At 39.8% G+C, this 18,262-nt stretch overlaps 2 protein-coding genes across 8 annotated transcripts; one reads left to right on the forward strand and one right to left on the reverse strand.

Moving 5' to 3' along the window:
• Positions 1 to 1,353: 1,353 nt before the first annotated feature.
• On the forward strand, positions 1,354 to 17,640 carry LOC127933946 (uncharacterized). 6 transcript variants are annotated; one of them, XM_052531086.1, is made up of 7 exons: positions 1,354 to 1,828; positions 10,554 to 10,603; positions 10,954 to 11,028; positions 14,893 to 15,134; positions 15,594 to 15,761; positions 16,235 to 16,330; positions 17,299 to 17,640. In XM_052531086.1, exons 1-7 carry the CDS (start codon positions 1,722 to 1,724, stop codon positions 17,614 to 17,616), a joined length of 1,056 nt encoding a protein of 351 aa, XP_052387046.1. In that variant the 5' UTR covers positions 1,354 to 1,721; the 3' UTR covers positions 17,617 to 17,640. The 6 variants fall into 6 exon arrangements, with proteins under 6 accessions (XP_052387046.1, XP_052387049.1, XP_052387051.1 ...); XM_052531089.1 differs by having other exon boundaries at positions 10,967 to 11,028; positions 14,889 to 15,134; XM_052531091.1 differs by having other exon boundaries at positions 10,967 to 11,028.
• On the reverse strand, positions 1,985 to 10,145 carry LOC127933920 (uncharacterized). Of its 2 annotated transcripts, none has more exons than XR_008147607.1 (2): positions 9,776 to 10,145; positions 1,985 to 2,042 (listed from the first exon to the last, which is right to left on the reverse strand). XR_008147607.1 is itself a non-coding variant. In XM_052531057.1 (2 exons), exon 1 carries the CDS (start codon positions 5,943 to 5,945, stop codon positions 2,721 to 2,723), a length of 3,225 nt encoding a protein of 1,074 aa, XP_052387017.1. In that variant the 5' UTR covers positions 5,946 to 6,088; the 3' UTR covers positions 1,985 to 2,042; positions 2,149 to 2,720. The 2 variants fall into 2 exon arrangements, 1 of the variants encoding a protein (XP_052387017.1); XM_052531057.1 differs by lacking the exon at positions 9,776 to 10,145 and adding an exon at positions 2,149 to 6,088.
• Positions 17,641 to 18,262: the final 622 nt, after the last annotated feature.

Raw genomic sequence — 18,262 nt, forward strand, 5'->3', positions numbered from 1 at the left:
ATGTTAACGGATTCCAGTTGCGTTCCAGGAGCATTGCGTCTGCAGCAGTGCAGCGATCGTTTATGTACAAAGTAGTGAACTGCAAACGTGTCCTGTGTGAAAGGACATCAAGTCTGTGTTGCACCACATACTTAACGCACACGGACTGCAGACGGAGTATGTGTGAAACAGGCATAAGCAGGGCCGTAGCTGGGGTCAGCGGGGACCCGGTTAGGTTGTACCAGTGGACCCTGTTTGAAATTGTTTAATTTGTATGTTCGTTTATTTTTATTTATTTGTGCTATTTACACAATGTTTACGTTTTTTTCAAGTTTGTAGATCAAGGTAAAGAAACCAAATAATTATATGTAAAATAGCACTGGATGTTCTTCAATGTAAAAATGAAATATACAATCAAACCTACATTTATTCAGACACCTTCAACATTTCTCACATTATTACAGTTTTGCTATATATATCAAAAATTATATCTGGTGTCTGAATAATTTTTGGTTTGACTGTTAAAACTACAGAGTAATTCAGTCAAGAGCAGTGAGTGATTTTCATTTTCATTTCCTTGGATTAACATTACAGCAGCCAGTAGCTAAATTAGGTGCGGTCACTTTAAGAGAGGATGAACGCATCCAATATAATACACATTCCATTTTTTCCTCAACTGTTTACTTTCACTTAAAAAAATAACTGACAGTTTTTTTGAAAATAATATCCAAGGTGGATATTTTGACATTTTGTTTGTATTTGTCGGCACAAGAGCAAAAATAAGCAAATTCAGTGTTCAAGCGTTTTTAGACGCCTCTCTCTGCATGAGCCCTGAACACCAGAACACTGCGAGTACTGAATTGGGCTCTTTCACATGTTTTTGTTTGTCCAAACTGCGATTTGTATTTGTTCGTTCAGGTGCAGGAGGGACTTTGAGGAGAACTTCGCAGAAGAGAGCTCGGTTCAGTAACGCTGTCCGTAATATGCAGCTTTCTCTCTTGTGCGCACCGAACAGCGCACGAGTAACCAGCTACTCTGTTCAGCTTTTGTGCGTCTTGTGTTTGGATGCTTTAATGTTTAAATCGACAAGCGGTAAGGCTTAAAAACACATGAAAAAGATAAGCTTTCTTGAGCATCTTTTTAGGCTGGCCTCAGCCAGTCGGTTATATAAAATATCAAGATGAAAGTCATCATAGCTTGCATAGTATAGACCCAGCTCCCAACCCAACTTTGATAATAGATTAACTGCGATATTTTTTTTATCGCCCGATAAGAGTCTCATGTTAACGCACGTTAATGCAGATAACAGCCCACCACTAATATATATATATATATATATATATATATATATATATATATATATATATATATATATATATATACACTGTAATCCCAAACAGTTGTACTAGCTCATAACTAATAAGGTCATAACAGTCAAATGTCGTTATGCAGTTGACCAAACTATAAAGTTTTGAGCTCTGTTGAGATTTGTGTCACTTTAATTGAATAGGGCTCAGTATTTTAGAGTTAATTTGTGTGGAACGCTCAAAAAGTTTAGGAACCATGTAGTAGCGTCATGACGTTATCGACGTCATGACGTATTGGTGGGTGGGTCTTATCGCTCCCTCAGGAAAGCTGAGTCAGCCATCTTGAATTTGCCTTGATGCGGGTGAAGTTTTGGCAAGCCCATGTGGATGTGGAACACATTTTAATTTGTTTTTAATTGTTTATATCTGTTTGGAATGCGTACTTTTATCCCCCCGCTTCAAACCACCACCACCTCAGTTATTTTCATTAGTCTTATTGCTCTCATTTTCTTAAGCGCTGTCTTATCATCAGCCCTGATTTGGTAAGTAACTCTAACTTTTTTTTTCATATATATTATATATAAAATAATTACAAATCCAAGTAATTGTAATTTTAGAAGTTGTTGAATGTGACAAACGCGTTAACGTTAAGTTACCTTACTTTATGCCCGCCCTTAGTCATGACGCGAAGGCTGAGGTTCTTTAACTGATGTTTAATGTGTTCTGGACTTAGACTCCAACATCAACACCGTAGAACTGAGTAAAAAAGGGTGAATATACAACAAACATGTCATACATTCAGTTACATGTAAAACACACATGACTTTAAACTCGTACATAAACAGAAAATACATCCACATACCACTTTTGCCTGCTTATGAGCTAAGAGAGGGGGTTATCTTGAAGCTTCTTTATCGGATGACTTCTAAATAGAAATACTTTAAACTTTGCAATGATTACATCATTCCATATGATCAGCAGAATTGCTCTGTGAAACTCGGACCGCAGTTCTGACTCGTTCTCCGTGACAAAACAGGAAGTGACATACAAAGGCACGATGGGAGCAAAATAAAATATAACCAAAGAAAACTCTTAGAAAGAATAAATATTCCTCAAATATACAACAGTTGAGTATATAAATCACAATAAGCATTATAAAATAGTCGAAATATAAAAATATACAGATTAGACTGATCAAAAAGTTATAAATAAATGAGTGTTGAAGTACACAAGTGCCATCTAGTGGAAATAAACATTATAGATTCCGAAAGCTTGTAACAGCAAACACACTCCCACCATCACGCAATGTGTGATTCTTAAAAGAATTTACTTTATAAATACTCAGTAACTCAACATGAACTAATAAACATTCAGTGGATAAGTATTTGTACACGTTTAACATACACAGTTAAACACCTTTCAAACTTAACCCTTTTAATCAGCTTCAAGTAGTAACACTGTTTTGTGTATGGGTCTTTCTAAGTAGACTGACTTATTTGTGCATGCACCCTTGCTATCTAGTGTTGCATCACTAACAAGAAGTTTAAGTCTTCTCACCATTCCATCAGATCCTGGGAAAACTTCTACCACTTTAGCTAGCTTCCACTGATTTCGTGATGCCAAATCATCTTGAAGCAGAACGATATCATTTATTTTGGTGTTTCTCCTGCTCTTATTCCACTTACTTCTCTGCTGCAGATTCAACAGATATTCCTTCCTCCACCTGGTCCAAAACTCATTTGCCAGAAACTGAACTCTTTTCCATCTTTTCTGAAGATAAAGATCTTCCCTCACAAACTCTCCAGGAGGTGGTGCAATGATGGTGGACTTCATTGTTAGTATATGATTCGGCGTCAATGGTTCTGGTCCCACAGGATCATTGAGGTGCTCTGAGGTCAATGGTCGACTATTTACGATCGCCATTACTTCATACATGAATGTTCTTAAGGAAGAACTGTCCAGTCTTGCTGCAGACTTGTCTAGGATGGACGTTAGTACACTCCTTACAGTCCGGATCTGTCTCTCCCAGACACCACCCATGTGACTGGAAGCAGGCGGGTTCATGATAAAGGTACAGCCTAACTCTTTCACACGTTCTTGATCCATTCCCTTCATCAACTTCAGGAACTCTCCCTTTGCACCCACGAAGTTGGTACCTTGATCACTATAAAGCTGACTTACATTGCCACGTATAGCAATAAGACAACGCAGTGCATTAAGAAAGGCATCAGTACTAAGATCATCCAGCACCTCAAGATGAACAGCTCGCGAACACATGCAGGTGAAAAGTAGTCCGTATCTCTTCAACTCTTTCCTTCCCTCTTTAACATAGAACGGACCGAAGCAGTCCATGCCACTATAGGTGAACGGAGGGGTAGCTTCCATCCTTTCTGGTGGCAGGTCAGCCATCCTTTGCTCCTGATTGCATTTCCTCAGCTTCCTACACTTAATGCATTTGTAGATGAGAGATGAAACTTCGCTACTGCATCCCAGAATCCAAATACCATTGGAGCGGATTTCATTGATGGTCATGCCACGACCTTGATGTTGCACCTTTTCATGGAAGTGTTTTATGAGTAAACGAGATATATGATGTCCTTTAGGAAGAATGGCTGGATGCTTGACATGAGAGTGAAGCTCTGCCTGTGTCAATCGTCCTCCCACTCGTAAGACATCATGGTCATCGATAAACGGACTTAACTTGTACAGCTTGTTGAAAAGACTTGAATTAACTTCCTTGCCTTGTCTTAGATGCTTGATCTCGTCACTGAACACTTCTTCTTGAACAATGTGAATTATGAATTGTTCAGCATCCTTCCTTTCTTCAAGTGTTGTGGAATTGTTGGATCTTTCTACCAAACCTTTCGCACTCCTTGCACAACGTTTGAGCCTTGCTATGGCTTTCACTGCCCTCTTCCAATCTGAAAACCTTTGCAAGCGATCTGACAGACACCACTCTTCCCTTGCCTTGGTCATTAGAACCTGTGCCCTTTTGAGTTCCGGGTCTCCATCATTAACTTCTCCCACCTTAATGTCATCCTTAGGGAGTTCACTTTGCCATAGGAAACTTGGACCAGTAAACCAGTTCGATCCCATGAGTTCCTTTACGGTGAGCCCACGAGAGGCATGGTCAGCTGGATTTTGTTCTGAAGCCACATATCTCCATTGACTAGTCTCAGTGCTTGTTCTGATCTGCTGAACTCGGTTGGCTACAAATACATGGAAACGTCGTGCATCGTTGTTAATATAGCCAAGGACAACTTTGGAGTCGGTCCAGTAGTATTCACGAATGCCATCCAATTCTAGTTCTCTTTTGAGCAGATCACCAGTTCTTGTGGCAACCACTGCAGCTGAGAGCTCCAGTCTGGGAATTGTTGTTACCTTTGTTGGAGCAACCCTAGCTTTACTCATAACAAGAGTGCAGTAGACTTCTCCAGACTTGGTTACAGCTCTGAGGTATGAACATACTCCATAGCCTGACACACTGGCGTCTGAGAAATGGTGTAGCTCATATTGTTGAACATCCTTGAATGTTGATGGCACATAACAACGTGGTATCTTCACCAAAGACAGGTTATGGAGGTCTCGCAACCAAGCTTCCCAATGCGGCTTGAGGTCATCAGGAAGTGGTTCGTCCCAGCCTAACTTGTCTTGACACATCTTTTGTAGAGTCCTTTTCCCAACTAAAATGAAGGGAGCGACAAATCCAAGAGGATCAAAAATGGAAGCAACTGTAGACAGCACACCTCTTCTAGTAAAAGGATTTTCCTTTACTAACACTCTGAAATGGAACTTGTCTGAATCCACGCACCATTGGATGCCGAGCGCCCTCTCTACTTTAGGTTCTCCTAGGGTCAAGTCAAAGTCAGTTGCCCCTTCAGTACATTCCTCCTTTGGAATTGTGGCAATCACCGTCTTGCTGTTGGTGATGAATTTATGCAAGCGAAGCTTTCCGGTATTGCAGAGACCCCTGGCTTCCTTTACAAGCTGGATTGCCTCTGCTTCAGTGTCCACACTCGCTAAGCCATCGTCAACATAAAAATTACGTTGTATGAACTTCACTGTGGCTTGATTAAACTTGCCTTGACCTTGTACGGCAAGGTATTTGAGGCCGAAGTTTGCACATCCAGGCGAGGAGGCCGCTCCGAACAAATGGACCTTCATTCGAAAAACTGAAGGTGAGGCTTCCATGTTTCCATCTTCCCACCATAGGAACCTGAGGTAGTCCCGATCCTTTGGAGCAACGTGGAACTGGTGGAACATACGCTCCACATCACACATGATGGCTACTTGCCCTTTCCGGAAACGACACAAGACTCCAACAAGGGTATTTGTGAGGTCAGGCCCAGTCAGTAGATGCTCATTCAGAGAAGTATTCTGAAATCTTGCAGAGCAATCAAAGACGATACGAATCTTGCCTGGCTTCTGTGGGTTATATACTCCATGGTGAGGTATATACCATGCTGGTTGACTACTTAACTCCATCTCTGGGACCCTTTCAGCATCGCCTCTTGCTATTATGTCCTTCATGAAAGCCATGTAGTCCTTTTGGTACTGTTCATCTCTCTTTAAACGCTTCTCTAGGGATTTGAGTCGATGCTCTGCACACGCTTTGTTGTTTGGCAAATCTGGCCTCTCACCCTTAAAAGGCAATGGCATCTCATAGTGTCCATCTTGCACTTGCTTAATGCCTTCATTCAATTTTGCCAAAAACCTTAAGTCTTCTTGCGACGTTGAGACTTCCTCATTATCCCGTTCTACAAAGTCTGACTCAAAAACCTTCAATATCTCTGCCGGAGTGATCATCTATTTAACCTTGTTCCTCTGTACAAAGCAGACTTCAGACTTGAGTTTGTGAGATGGATCACGAGCTGGTAGAACTTGCTTCATGATAATCCTGTGACTCACACCGATTTCATCTTCATAATAACTGTCGTCATGGTTGTATCCAACGATACTCCAACCCAACACGGATCTTTGTGCAAATGGCTGATCTTCATTGCCACTGAGAACATCCCTGGGAAGTAAGGCTTGAGGGCAGTTGTAGCCTATTAACAAACCTACTTCACAGTCAAGTGCAGGAGCCATTTCATCTGCCAGATGTTCTAGATGAGGCCAATTCTTTGCGGTTTCACATGTGGGTATATGAGATCTATTTGCAGGTATGTAGTCTCTAGTATAAGTTGTTGGAAGTTTGATTTTAACTTCAGACTGAATGCCTCTTACTTGTAGACCATTCAATTTGTGACTGGACACAACCTTCGTTTTGGATGTTATGGTGGAAATCTTGAGTTTGACAGGCTCTTTCTTGATATCAAGTGTCTCAGCTGTGTCCTTTAAAATGAAAGTAGTGTCGCTCTGAGTATCAAGCAAGGCATACACTAAAATCTCCTTCCTTGGTTCATCTGTTGTTGAGACATATACTGGAATGATTGATGACGTATGAGTGCCGTTCCTTTCTTGAACTACTCTGTTTGAAGTCACAGGCTTAGACTCTTGTACCTTCTGTGATTCGGCTGTTCTATCTGCAGATCCGTGATTGACCTTGAACTGATCTTGACTGGTTCTAGAGCTTTGTCCTGGGTATTTATTTACACGGTCCTGGTGTAGGCTTGTTGGGTGACACTTCTCACATTTTTCACACACACTCCTAGAGGTGCAGCTTCTGGAGTTATGACCAGTCTTAAGACAGCCAAAGCACAACTTCTCAGACTGTACAAACTTCAATCTTTCCTCAATTGGTCTTTCCATAATTTTGCGACACTTATGAAGAGTGTGGCCTAATCTCTTACAAAAGACACACATAAGGCTAGTCCTTTCACTGGAACTAGTGGTGAATGTCTTTGCACTTGAGTTGCGATTCCTCTGAAACTTATAATGATCTTGATCTGATTGCTTGAACCTTTCTTGCTCTGCTGGCTTTATCGCTTGCAGTGAGGTGATAGGATTGCATGCGATTCTAGCTTCCTTGTTAAGAAATTCAACAAAGTATTTGAAATCTGGGAATCCTTTGTATTCGTCTTGAAACTTGGTGACTGCTCTATTCCAACGTGAACTCAACCAGTCTGGCAATTTGGCTAATATTCTTTGATTTTCAACACAGTCATTCAGAGCTTGTAAACCTTGTACATAAGGCATTGCTGATTCAACACTGCTTAGGAAATCTACAAATTCCTGGAGGTCTTTGCTGTCTTTGGCAGCAATCTTGTGCCAAGACTGTATTTTGTCACGGTAAGATTTGCCAACTACGAACGGATTGCCGAACCGGTCATCAAGGATGTTCCAGGCTGCCGTGTAAGCCATTTCTGTTCCAGCCACAAAATGTCCTTCAATCGCTCTCTTGGCCGGACCACCTACATACTTGCGTAGAAAGAATAGCTTTTCTTGTGATGGCAAGTTCTTGCGATCAATTAACGTCTGGAAGGACAGCTTCCAGTCATTATACTTCAGGGGATCTCCAGAAAAAACAACAGGTTCTGTAATTGGAATCCTATTGGCTGTAATCGCTTCAGCCAGTGCCTTCACAAGATCATTAGAAGCTTCGTTGGGAGCAGGCCATGTAGGTGACTGAGAGATATGAGCTTGGGGTAACCTTTGAGAAGAACAAGAGGGTTGGTTGAAAGGAGCAGTGTCTTGAGCGAGCGTAAATGGCTGAGAGAGAGAAAAAGGAACGCTTGGTTGAAAAACATAATGTTCTTGCCTTTGTTGAAGAAGAGGAGCAGAACGCTGTTCTCCCTCATCACCTTTGATGCTTTCAGCATAAACTTGCAGCCTTGCTTGTGCTGCGTTATGTCTTTTTAGTTCCTCCAACCGTTCCACTTCTTTTTTCTTTTCTTCCAGCTTTATTTTTCTAACAGTGCTTTCTGAAATAAATTGAGCCCTTTTCCTTGCATTCTCCGCTTCGGTTTCCCTTTCTTGAGCTTCTCTTTCTGCTGCTAACCTTTCATCCTCTGCCTCCAGTTTCCTAATTTCCTCTTCATGCTGATGTTGTGTCTTCATTATTTTAATCACTTCTTGTGTAGCCGCTACTTCAGCCGCTGCTTCTTGTCTTTTCTGCAGAGAATCACTGTAAGATTGACTGGACATCTTGGAAACAGACTTTGACTTACTGGAGGTTGCTGAGATGATGCTGGACACAGTGGCTTCAAACACTGAATCTGAATCAGGCCAGGGAATGTCCTTAGGATCACCGTTGAGGAATCTTTGAGACTTCTCATTTGCAGTGCTAGTAATGGCAAGGCAAGTGTCATTTTTCCTCCGAATTTCAGGTTCAGGGCTTGTGATGCTTCTTATATCACCATAAATATGGTCGACCTCAGACTGAGTGGCATTAATGGTGCTCACAACTTCACAAATCAATTCTGCATCATCATTGTTCTTAATGGCTCTTTTCAAACCATTGATGTGATACTTCCACCTTCTATACTTCTGCTCAAAGCTTCTTTTCAGATCATTTAGTCTAGCGTCTTGCAGCGTTTTACCCTTCTCGGTAAGCGTGCGTGCTCGCTGGCTTCTTCTAATATCTGAGAGCTGTGTATTATCTATGTCCACCTGAGGTTGTTGTACTTGTGCAGCCACTTCAACTTGTTCAGTTATATCAGCCTGCTCTGATGGAATGACCTGCTCTGCATTGTCTACGTCTTGTGCAGTAGGGGTTGTATAGCTAACTTCTTTAGTAGCCAGCAATGTATTTTCACTTGTGTTTGACATGCTAAACCTGTGTTGCACTATAATGTGAATATTCAAAGAGCAATCTAAAGTTGAGTGTAAAGCGGTTATCTCAGCTACACTTATGTGATCCAATCATGTAAATGATAACAAGCTACAGAACTGTCAAGAAGTAGTCTATGAATTCAACTTGTAAAGAAAAAATGTGAATATCAACACGCTTAAATGATGAAGTATACACAAATACTTGAATACAACAGAAAATTCAAACTTTAGTCTTATTTAATAGTAGCAAAATTGTTTATCTGTTTAGTCCCTTTTAGTTTCTTAATAAGTCAAATGATAATAGAAAAATGTCCAACTTTATCTTAGAATGGGAATGATGGAAATACCAGAGCAATTGAAACTTCAGTGACAGTTCACAAGACCTTGCGCTGCTTCCAAGTCACTAACTTCAAAAGTGCTTGCTTGTTCAGCCTTTGCTTGCTTCAGTCAAGTCAATTGCAATCTTTTCATATTGTACTCCCCTCATTCAACATGTGGCGCCTCTTGATGGCCGATTTCCTCGTGCAGCTTTACGATCTGATGCAGTTGGCCTTCACCGACGCAGAAAGTGTTCTACTATGCCCGCCCTTAGTCATGACGCGAAGGCTGAGGTTCTTTAACTGATGTTTAATGTGTTCTGGACTTAGACTCCAACATCAACACCGTAGAACTGAGTAAAAAAGGGTGAATATACAACAAACATGTCATACATTCAGTTACATGTAAAACACACATGACTTTAAACTCGTACATAAACAGAAAATACATCCACATACCACTTTTGCCTGCTTATGAGCTAAGAGAGGGGGTTATCTTGAAGCTTCTTTATCGGATGACTTCTAAATAGAAATACTTTAAACTTTGCAATGATTACATCATTCCATATGATCAGCAGAATTGCTCTGTGAAACTCGGACCGCAGTTCTGACTCGTTCTCCGTGACAAAACAGGAAGTGACATACAAAGGCACGATGGGAGCAAAATAAAATATAACCAAAGAAAACTCTTAGAAAGAATAAATATTCCTCAAATATACAACAGTTGAGTATATAAATCACAATAAGCATTATAAAATAGTCGAAATATAAAAATATACAGATTAGACTGATCAAAAAGTTATAAATAAATGAGTGTTGAAGTACACAAGTGCCATCTAGTGGAAATAAACATTATAGATTCCGAAAGCTTGTAACAGCAAACACATTACTTAGTTCATCTTACAGCAGTGTAACGTTATCAGCGGGTTTCCTGGATGAACTACATTACCCATAATGCATGTTTGCCCGGGACATTGACGGTTGAGGAAGGTCCATGAGTTTTGAATTCTCTGGCGGAGTCCGAAAGCATAACGTTATCCCTGATTCCCGCCGTTTTCGCTGTTCGTCGTTAATGCATGTGCGTACTTTGAGTATACATATTTAAATAAATGTCTGCGTTATGCAGTAAATATTTAACGTTGGGTTAGGTCGAGCTGTGTGTGATCGCGTGTAACTAAACAACATAATGTGAGTGTGTTATCATGATGCTAACCAGCCCTGTGTTTGTATTTCGTAGGCTCAAGTGTGTGGTTGTGAGATCTTCTCGAAATAATTTTAACAGTTCAGGTAGGATGCATTATCAAAGAGTGTTATTAACAATTGGTTTATTTTGTGTTTCCACAGTTATTATTTTGCTATTTATTTCAATCTTTTTATTTGATCACTTGAACCCTTTATCAATACTTTGTTAAAAACAACAACATAAATAGCAGATCTATAAGCAACTTTATTTTTTTGTTAATAACTAACTTGCTCATCTTTTAACATTTTCATTTTTACTATAATTAGTGTACAATAAATGTATTTGATAGATTTGGAGACTTTTTTATCTGTATATTCACTTTTTTAAATTTCATTTATCATTATGTATTATTTAAAAAAAAGTTTTTGAACATTAACAAATCATCTTTGTGCGCATGTTGTGTACAGATATCGGACTACAAAGAGTGCTACAGAGAGTCAGTGTTTCACTATCAGACAGGTGCCAATAGGTGAGTTTTGTAAATTGTGTACTAATTTTAAATTTTAAATTATTCGCAAGGTTTAGATTTTTTTCAGCAGAACAGAATTTAATTACTGATGTGTTGTCGGCTGGTTGGCATAATCATTTCCCCCCTTGTTCACAATTTTACACACATTTTAACTTAAAAAAAATGGAATAGCCAAAAGTGCAAACCAGGGCTGAAATGGTTTGGACTTTAATTGAAAATATTGAAATTGCAGGCTGAAGTTGGCCCAATGGAGTGGAAGTGCAAGTTGTGTTCTGCAACTGCAAATACCCGGGGACAATTATTTTGGCACTATACTTTACTGCATAGCCAATATTCAAGAGTGTCCCCCCTGCCATGTCTCTATGACAGTTGCATTTGTACTTTTCCATCATTTGAAGCGATGAAAGCTCATCTGTCAAGATCTCATAAGGATTCATGTAGAGTAGATGCAACTGAAGGAGTGTGTGGTTTTTTTACGTGTCCTTTGTGTAACTTCAAGCAGCCCTTTATTGAGGAAATTCTATTTGGTCACTTGAGAAGTCATTTACGAAGTCATGAGATGGTAGCATGCCCATTCAAGAACTGTAATTACAGAACGAATAGTTACTCGGCGTTTAATGCACACAAAAGTAGAAAACATGGTGGTGATTCAGACTTTGGTGAATGTGTTGTATTGGCAGACAGTGCTAGTGCCTTAGTTGTAGTTGCAGCAGAAAGTCTTGGGGAACCTGCTGAAAGTCACAGTGCAGGGTCTGTGGACACATTTGATCTCGATGAGGTAAACAGTCAGTGTGACACAGACACTTTAAGAGCTCAGTTGAACCATAATTTGGCATCATTATTCTTGAAGATGCAATCTATTCTTCATGTGTCTGACATGGCATCTCAGGAAATAGTGGAACAATTGACTCAAATATTTTCCTTGTCCCAACCGATACTCAAACATGACATTAGAGAGGTCTTACAGAATCATGACATCACTGTCAGTGAAACACTTCTAAATGAGGTTGTCAGTACTGTTATGGACAGTAATGTTATTGTCAGTGCCACAGCTAAGGGGAAGCAGTTATCCTCAACTAAGAGAAGGAAAACCTTCATCGAACATAATTACCCTGTGGTAAAGCCTGTACAGTATCTGCTACAGCCAGGACACACCGCAGTGTATGTTCCCATTCTTGAGATGATACAAAAAATCTTCAATCATACAGATATTCTGGACAAAATTAAAGAAACAAAAGTGGCACTAAACAGTCATTATGAAAGCCACCAAGATGGTTTGTACTTCAAAGAGAACACATTCTTGTCTTCAGATGAGTTAAAGATAACACTCATTTTGTACATTGATGATTTGGAAATCGCCAATCCACTTGGAACATCACGCAAAATACACAAAATCTGTTCAGTATACTGGACGCTTGCTGATCTTCCCATAAAATACCGATCAGCCATGCATGTAATACAGCTTGCAGCTTTATGTAAAGTGGATGACATAAAGAAATTTGGCTATGAAAAAGCACATGGTCCTTTGTTGAGAGACCTCCGTACCCTTGAACAAGATGGGGTATTCATTGAGTCTATTGGTAAGGTACTTCAAGGAACAGTCATGTGTGTGGTGTCTGACAATCTTGCAGCCCATGATTTGGCAGGCTTTTCAAAGTCTTTTAGAGCAGAATATTTTTGCAGATTCTGCACAGCAACACAAGCTAAACTTCAGACTCATGAAGTTGCAAGTGGCGAGTTCAGTCTTAGGACAAAAGACAGCCATAATAGTGATGTGCATGCTGTAATGCATGGGGATAGTCAGAGTCAGAATGGTGTTCAGGCAGATTGTGTCCTGAGCCAGTATCTTGAGCATTTTCATACTGTCACTGGCTTTCCACCTGATGTCCTCCACGATCTTTTTGAGGGCATTGTGCCCGTAGAGCTCGCCCTGTGTATCGGTGAGATGATCCATCGTAAATACTTTACCCTTGAATATTTGAATGAGAGAATTCTATCGTTTCCATACCAGCACACAGACAAGCTTGACAAACCTCATAAAATACCACAGAACTTCTCTGTAAAGAAAAGCATAGGTGGTAATAGCCATGAAAATGCGACATTGCTTAGACTGCTCCCTTTGATTATTGGGAATGCAGTTCCTTAAGAGGATGGAGCATGGACTGTGCTAATGGACTTAAAAGAGGTAGTAGAGTTATTGCTGTGCTCAGAATTCACAGAGGAGTCCATCCAGTATTTACAGTCCAAGATACAGGATCATAGAGAGATGCTGAAAGAAGCCTTTCCTGATTTCAAACTCCGTCCTAAGCATCACTACATTGAACACTATCCTGACCTTATACGCCATTTTGGGCCCCTTGTAAACCTGTGGAAAATGAGGTTTGAGGGTAAACACCGTTTTTTCAAGAGAGTTGTACACGACACACAAAACTTTAAAAATGTGTTGAAAACACTTGCAGACAGGCATCAATACATGGTTGCATACCATCTCAGTGCCTCAGGATTCTTCAAACCTCACCAGCAGACATCAAATGTCTCTTCTGTACTGGTATCAATTCTTCCAAATTATGCCAAGACATACATTGAACAAATAACAGCAAGCAATGTTATTTACAGCACATCAAAGGTCTGCATTGATGGAACTGATTATGGTGTAGGAATGTTTTTGTCTGTGGGACAAGAGGGAGGACTGCCTAATTACTGTAGAATTGAACAGGTTCTCCTGGTTAATAGTAGTGTTGTCTTTCTTTGCCAAGAGCACACATCACACTACATTGAACACCTGAGATCTTATGAACTTTTCCCAAACAATATGGCTGTTCACTCCCCATCAGAGCTAAATGACAAAACACCTCTCTGTGCTTACAACATTGATGGACGATTGCTCCTGACACCCAAACGTTTCATATTATTGAACTGAAGATTGGTTGAAGCAGGTAAACTACAACATTCTCTTGGAGCTGTGCGGACCAGTGGCTCCATGTATTAACTGCCCCACTACAGCAGCTGGGCTTCCATACATCCCTTCGTTCAAGTGGTGTCCCTGTATTTGTGTTGACCAGATGAGTATGTGGACATGTGTATGTCACCTTCACTCTCCATGAAAATTTCAGTGTTTTTGTCTTAGGAACCAAAAGATGGCTGCTGCCCAGAAGCATGTGCTGCGTGTGTATGTTGCACGAGACACCGCCCTGAAGCTTACTCTACTCGAGCGACCAAAGTCAGTGGAGGAGCTGAAAGAAATAATGCAAGAGAGGTTCAAGCCGAGACTGGATGGGGACTTTAGCCTGCACTATGAGGATCCGGACTTTGATGGTGATCTTTGTCTTCTTGTGGACATCCAGGAGTTACCAGAGAAGGGCACATTGAGAGTCATCAGGCCTGAAGGTGACACCTCATCTACTGCATCTTCTGACACAGACTTACTCCCATGTGTATCTGCGTTACAGCGCCAAAAGAGTTGGCCTGATCACTTTGTTGTTCCTGGTTTTGATTATGGAATGGAGCATATACTAGAAGAAGGAAATCGTGTTTATGAAGAATCAGGAAAATTGCTGAAGTTAAAGAGGTCACAGAAGAGTGAAATCCTTAAAAGAATGGCAGAAATGATCTACAGTTTTAAACCATACCCACATGAAAAGGAATTGGCAATTGCTGCTAAAGCTTTGATTACAGCTCATCCATGTCTCAGAATGACGGCTGGTGAAGACGCAGAGTTGGGATGGAAACGTCACATAGGGTACAAGGTTGCGTCTTACCGTAACAATCTGGCCAAAGTTGGGGTTGCAGAAGTAGCCATCAACACAGGGAGGCGGAGCCGAAACAACCCCAACAATGATCACCCCCATCAAAATATAAAGAAAGCTCGAAAAGCTGAGGTCAACTACATCATCAACCTACCAAAGGATCAAACCCCAGCCACTCTGGAAACAATGAGAGAAGAAATCATACATGAAGTCGAAAAGACTGAGAGAAACCATTTAGTCATAGGCAAGCTCATGAACACAACCTATGCCCTTCGTCGCCAAGAAATCGTTGGAGCTCTTGTAGCTCCACGGGTGAGAGACGTCGTGGATAGATGGCCAGCCCTACTTATGGAGTCACAGGTAAAAAAAAAAAAAAAAGATTCTTTCTACATCATTTTACGGTTCTCCCTGTTGAGAGCAATTAATCAACATGACTCTTTAGCATGTCCACTTTGAACATGATTGATTTTTCCAATATTTAAATGACTGTTTTTAAAAATCTAAATTTTCAATAAATTCCCCAAAAAGCAAATGGCAGATGTAAAAGTTGACAACACATCACGCTGTGACAAATTTTTGCCATTCACAGTAAACCAAGTATACAGAGGTTTATTAGATTAATTTCCTTTAGATAACATTGTACAGCCTGTTTTAAATGAATGACAGTTAACTTTCTATTTTGACCTTGGTTCTGACTCATCTCTAATAGAATTGCCCTTGGTTTTGCTACCTGTCAACAGAAAACTTCTTTAAAATACATTCACAATTCTGTTCCTAATTTATCTTTGTGCATTTCTGTGTAATTCTGTCCGTGTACAGGTGTTTGCAGAGTTCCACCGAATCAACAATGTTAACCTGTGCAATCAATTCTACAAGGAGCTGGACAGACACACGCCTAAACTCATTACCTTGTTCAGAGACAAGGCCACCAAGACTGGCAAGATAGCGGAGGAGCTAGCCAGGCTCATGATGATTTATGACCTTCAGGTGAATTTTTAACTTTGCATGATTCAGAAACAGATTATTAACAGATTGTTTGCAGACAACTGTAAGAAGCCATCGTGTTAATTGCCCCGACTCGAATTGTGAGGTTAAGTGATTATGCCATGAACACAACATTGTCATCTCATAGGAGATAGACGTCTTGACAAGATGTTTTCTATCAGAAAGAGGAACCTTAAAAAGATACCTTTTCAGCTTCAATTTGAAGAAGTCCAAATAACTACTGTTTATGTGAAATTTGATTTACAATTTGACGTTTTTTCCTTTGAGTTTAAGTATTTACAATATAAAGTTTTAATTTTAAAAATGTTTTACTGAAGAAATGATGACTCAAATACTAAATCTACCATCTATAACAATGACCACCACCAGAATATGGAGCTATTTAACACTTTGATAAAGTGTTTGCTCTGCATTTGTGTAATTACTATTGTAATGGATATTTTTTGTACATCTAGGAACAACGTAATGTAAATATAAGACGGGCACTCGTCCTCCGTGCTCTTCCTGTGTACCTGCGTGAAGATGCCTTCAAGTTCTTCAGGACCTGTAATGTAAGTGTAATGGCTTAACTATCAATCCCTTTGCTTAGCTATTCAATCAGCTTGAACTGAAGCACTAAACATATATACATATTGAAGCTTAAACACATGACATCACTCAAAGAACTCTAGGAGGGTATTCCAGGGTACCAGGGGGGTATTCCAGAAAGCAAGTGAAAACTCAGAGTGAACTCTGAGATGAGGGAAACAGAGTTATCCATTCCAGAGAGAAACCCTAACCCAGGAACAGCTGCTCTGCCTCTGTTCCATGTGGTGGAGGTGAGCACCACTTCATGTTCATCTACTCAGGAGGATGTTAGGACACAGATGTGTTAAACAGCATCTGTTGGTGGTAAAAGCTACAAGTTAAATTATCCACTAAATAAACTTTTACTTTAATATGTGAAATAAAAACAAAGTGAGGAGCCATTGTGAGACTGTTTTTATATTTCATTTTCAACTGATTTGAATTAAATAAAATAGCCTTAAATAAAACATTGAACAACATTCAACCACTTCCTCAAAGGCTAATATAAAATTAAGTGATGTTAAATTCAAAATATAAAGAAGAGCGCATCTAAAACTCTGTCAGTGATTTTTATTATGGCCGCAGTCAGAAAATGTCACCGTACGGGAGCTCCATTGATGATGAGTCAAGAGTTCAGGGTTAGGCTCAGTTTGTTGAACGTCCTTTCTGGAATATCCCCCAGGACCTGTTTTACTTGAGTTGTTATTCTGCAAACTGATGTGTAGAAATTACGTAAATGAAAAGGTAAGTGTAAATCATTCCACTAAACAAAAAGTATGCTAACAGATAGGTGTGAAACTAACATAAGATATAAGCCTATGTAAAGAAAATAGTTTAAACATGTAGCTTAGTTGCAGTCTAAGTGCAAAGTGACAGTAATGTCTAGACATCATTACCATGATTTGTATCCTTGAGGAGCTGAACTCATTCATGTATTATTTGTGTTTTATAGTCAGCAGATTGTCCAGACCTCACTGACACTCCGGTGGCTCTCCTGACAGTCGTCACGGATGACACTATTGATGCGGCCCTCTTCAGCCCTGAGAGCATCTGTATCGTCGTGGAGGATGAAATGCTTGTGAGTGGTCCCACGACTCTGGCTGACTCATTTCTCCTGCTCTTTGGGTATGTCTATGCACTAGACCTACAGTACCCAAAGAATCTTGAACTTACATTCACATTTATCCAAAAAGTTGTGATGTGTCTTGAGGACAACAAACCACTGAAAGGGCGTCTACTGACGCTGAAGAATGATTTGTTTAATGAGTGAATCACTCAGGATGGATTATTTGAGTTGAGTATTGAGAAAGTCTTTTTACAAATGTAAATAATTTGCCAGTTCTACCTCAGATTTAAGATCTGACAGTTTGCCTCTTCTACCTCAGATTTAAGATCTGACAGTTTGCCTCTTCTACCTCAGATTTAAGATCTGACAGTTTGCCTCTTCTACCTCAGATTTAAGATCTGACACTGTTTGCCTGTTCTACCTCAGATTTAAGATCTGACACTGTTTGCCTGTTCTACCTCAGATTTAATACATTGATTAGGACATTGAACTTGATGTTGCCAGTTGAAGTACAACCAGTACTTTATTTGAATGTTTTATTATTGACACATATTGTACTTTAAAAAACATTTTGTTTTTATGCGGTCATTTTTTTTTTTTTTCACAAGCACTTTTTGACTCCTGCACCTTTGAATTATGCTTTTTAAAAAGTGCATTGTATTAAATAAAAAAAGTTGTTAAATTGCCACTGTGGTGTCACTTTCATGGTTTCTAACATTATTAGCTGATTGTGTAGTGGGCCGACATCAGTATTTCAGTTTAGAATTAATTTTGAGTGCATCACCCACATTAAGAGTTAAAATTTATTGAAAATTTTGAATGTATTTCCCAAATTATATGAGTTGGAAAA

Source organism: Carassius gibelio, chromosome A18 (assembly GCF_023724105.1).
Source record: "Carassius gibelio isolate Cgi1373 ecotype wild population from Czech Republic chromosome A18, carGib1.2-hapl.c, whole genome shotgun sequence".
Taxonomy (NCBI): domain Eukaryota; kingdom Metazoa; phylum Chordata; class Actinopteri; order Cypriniformes; family Cyprinidae; genus Carassius; species Carassius gibelio.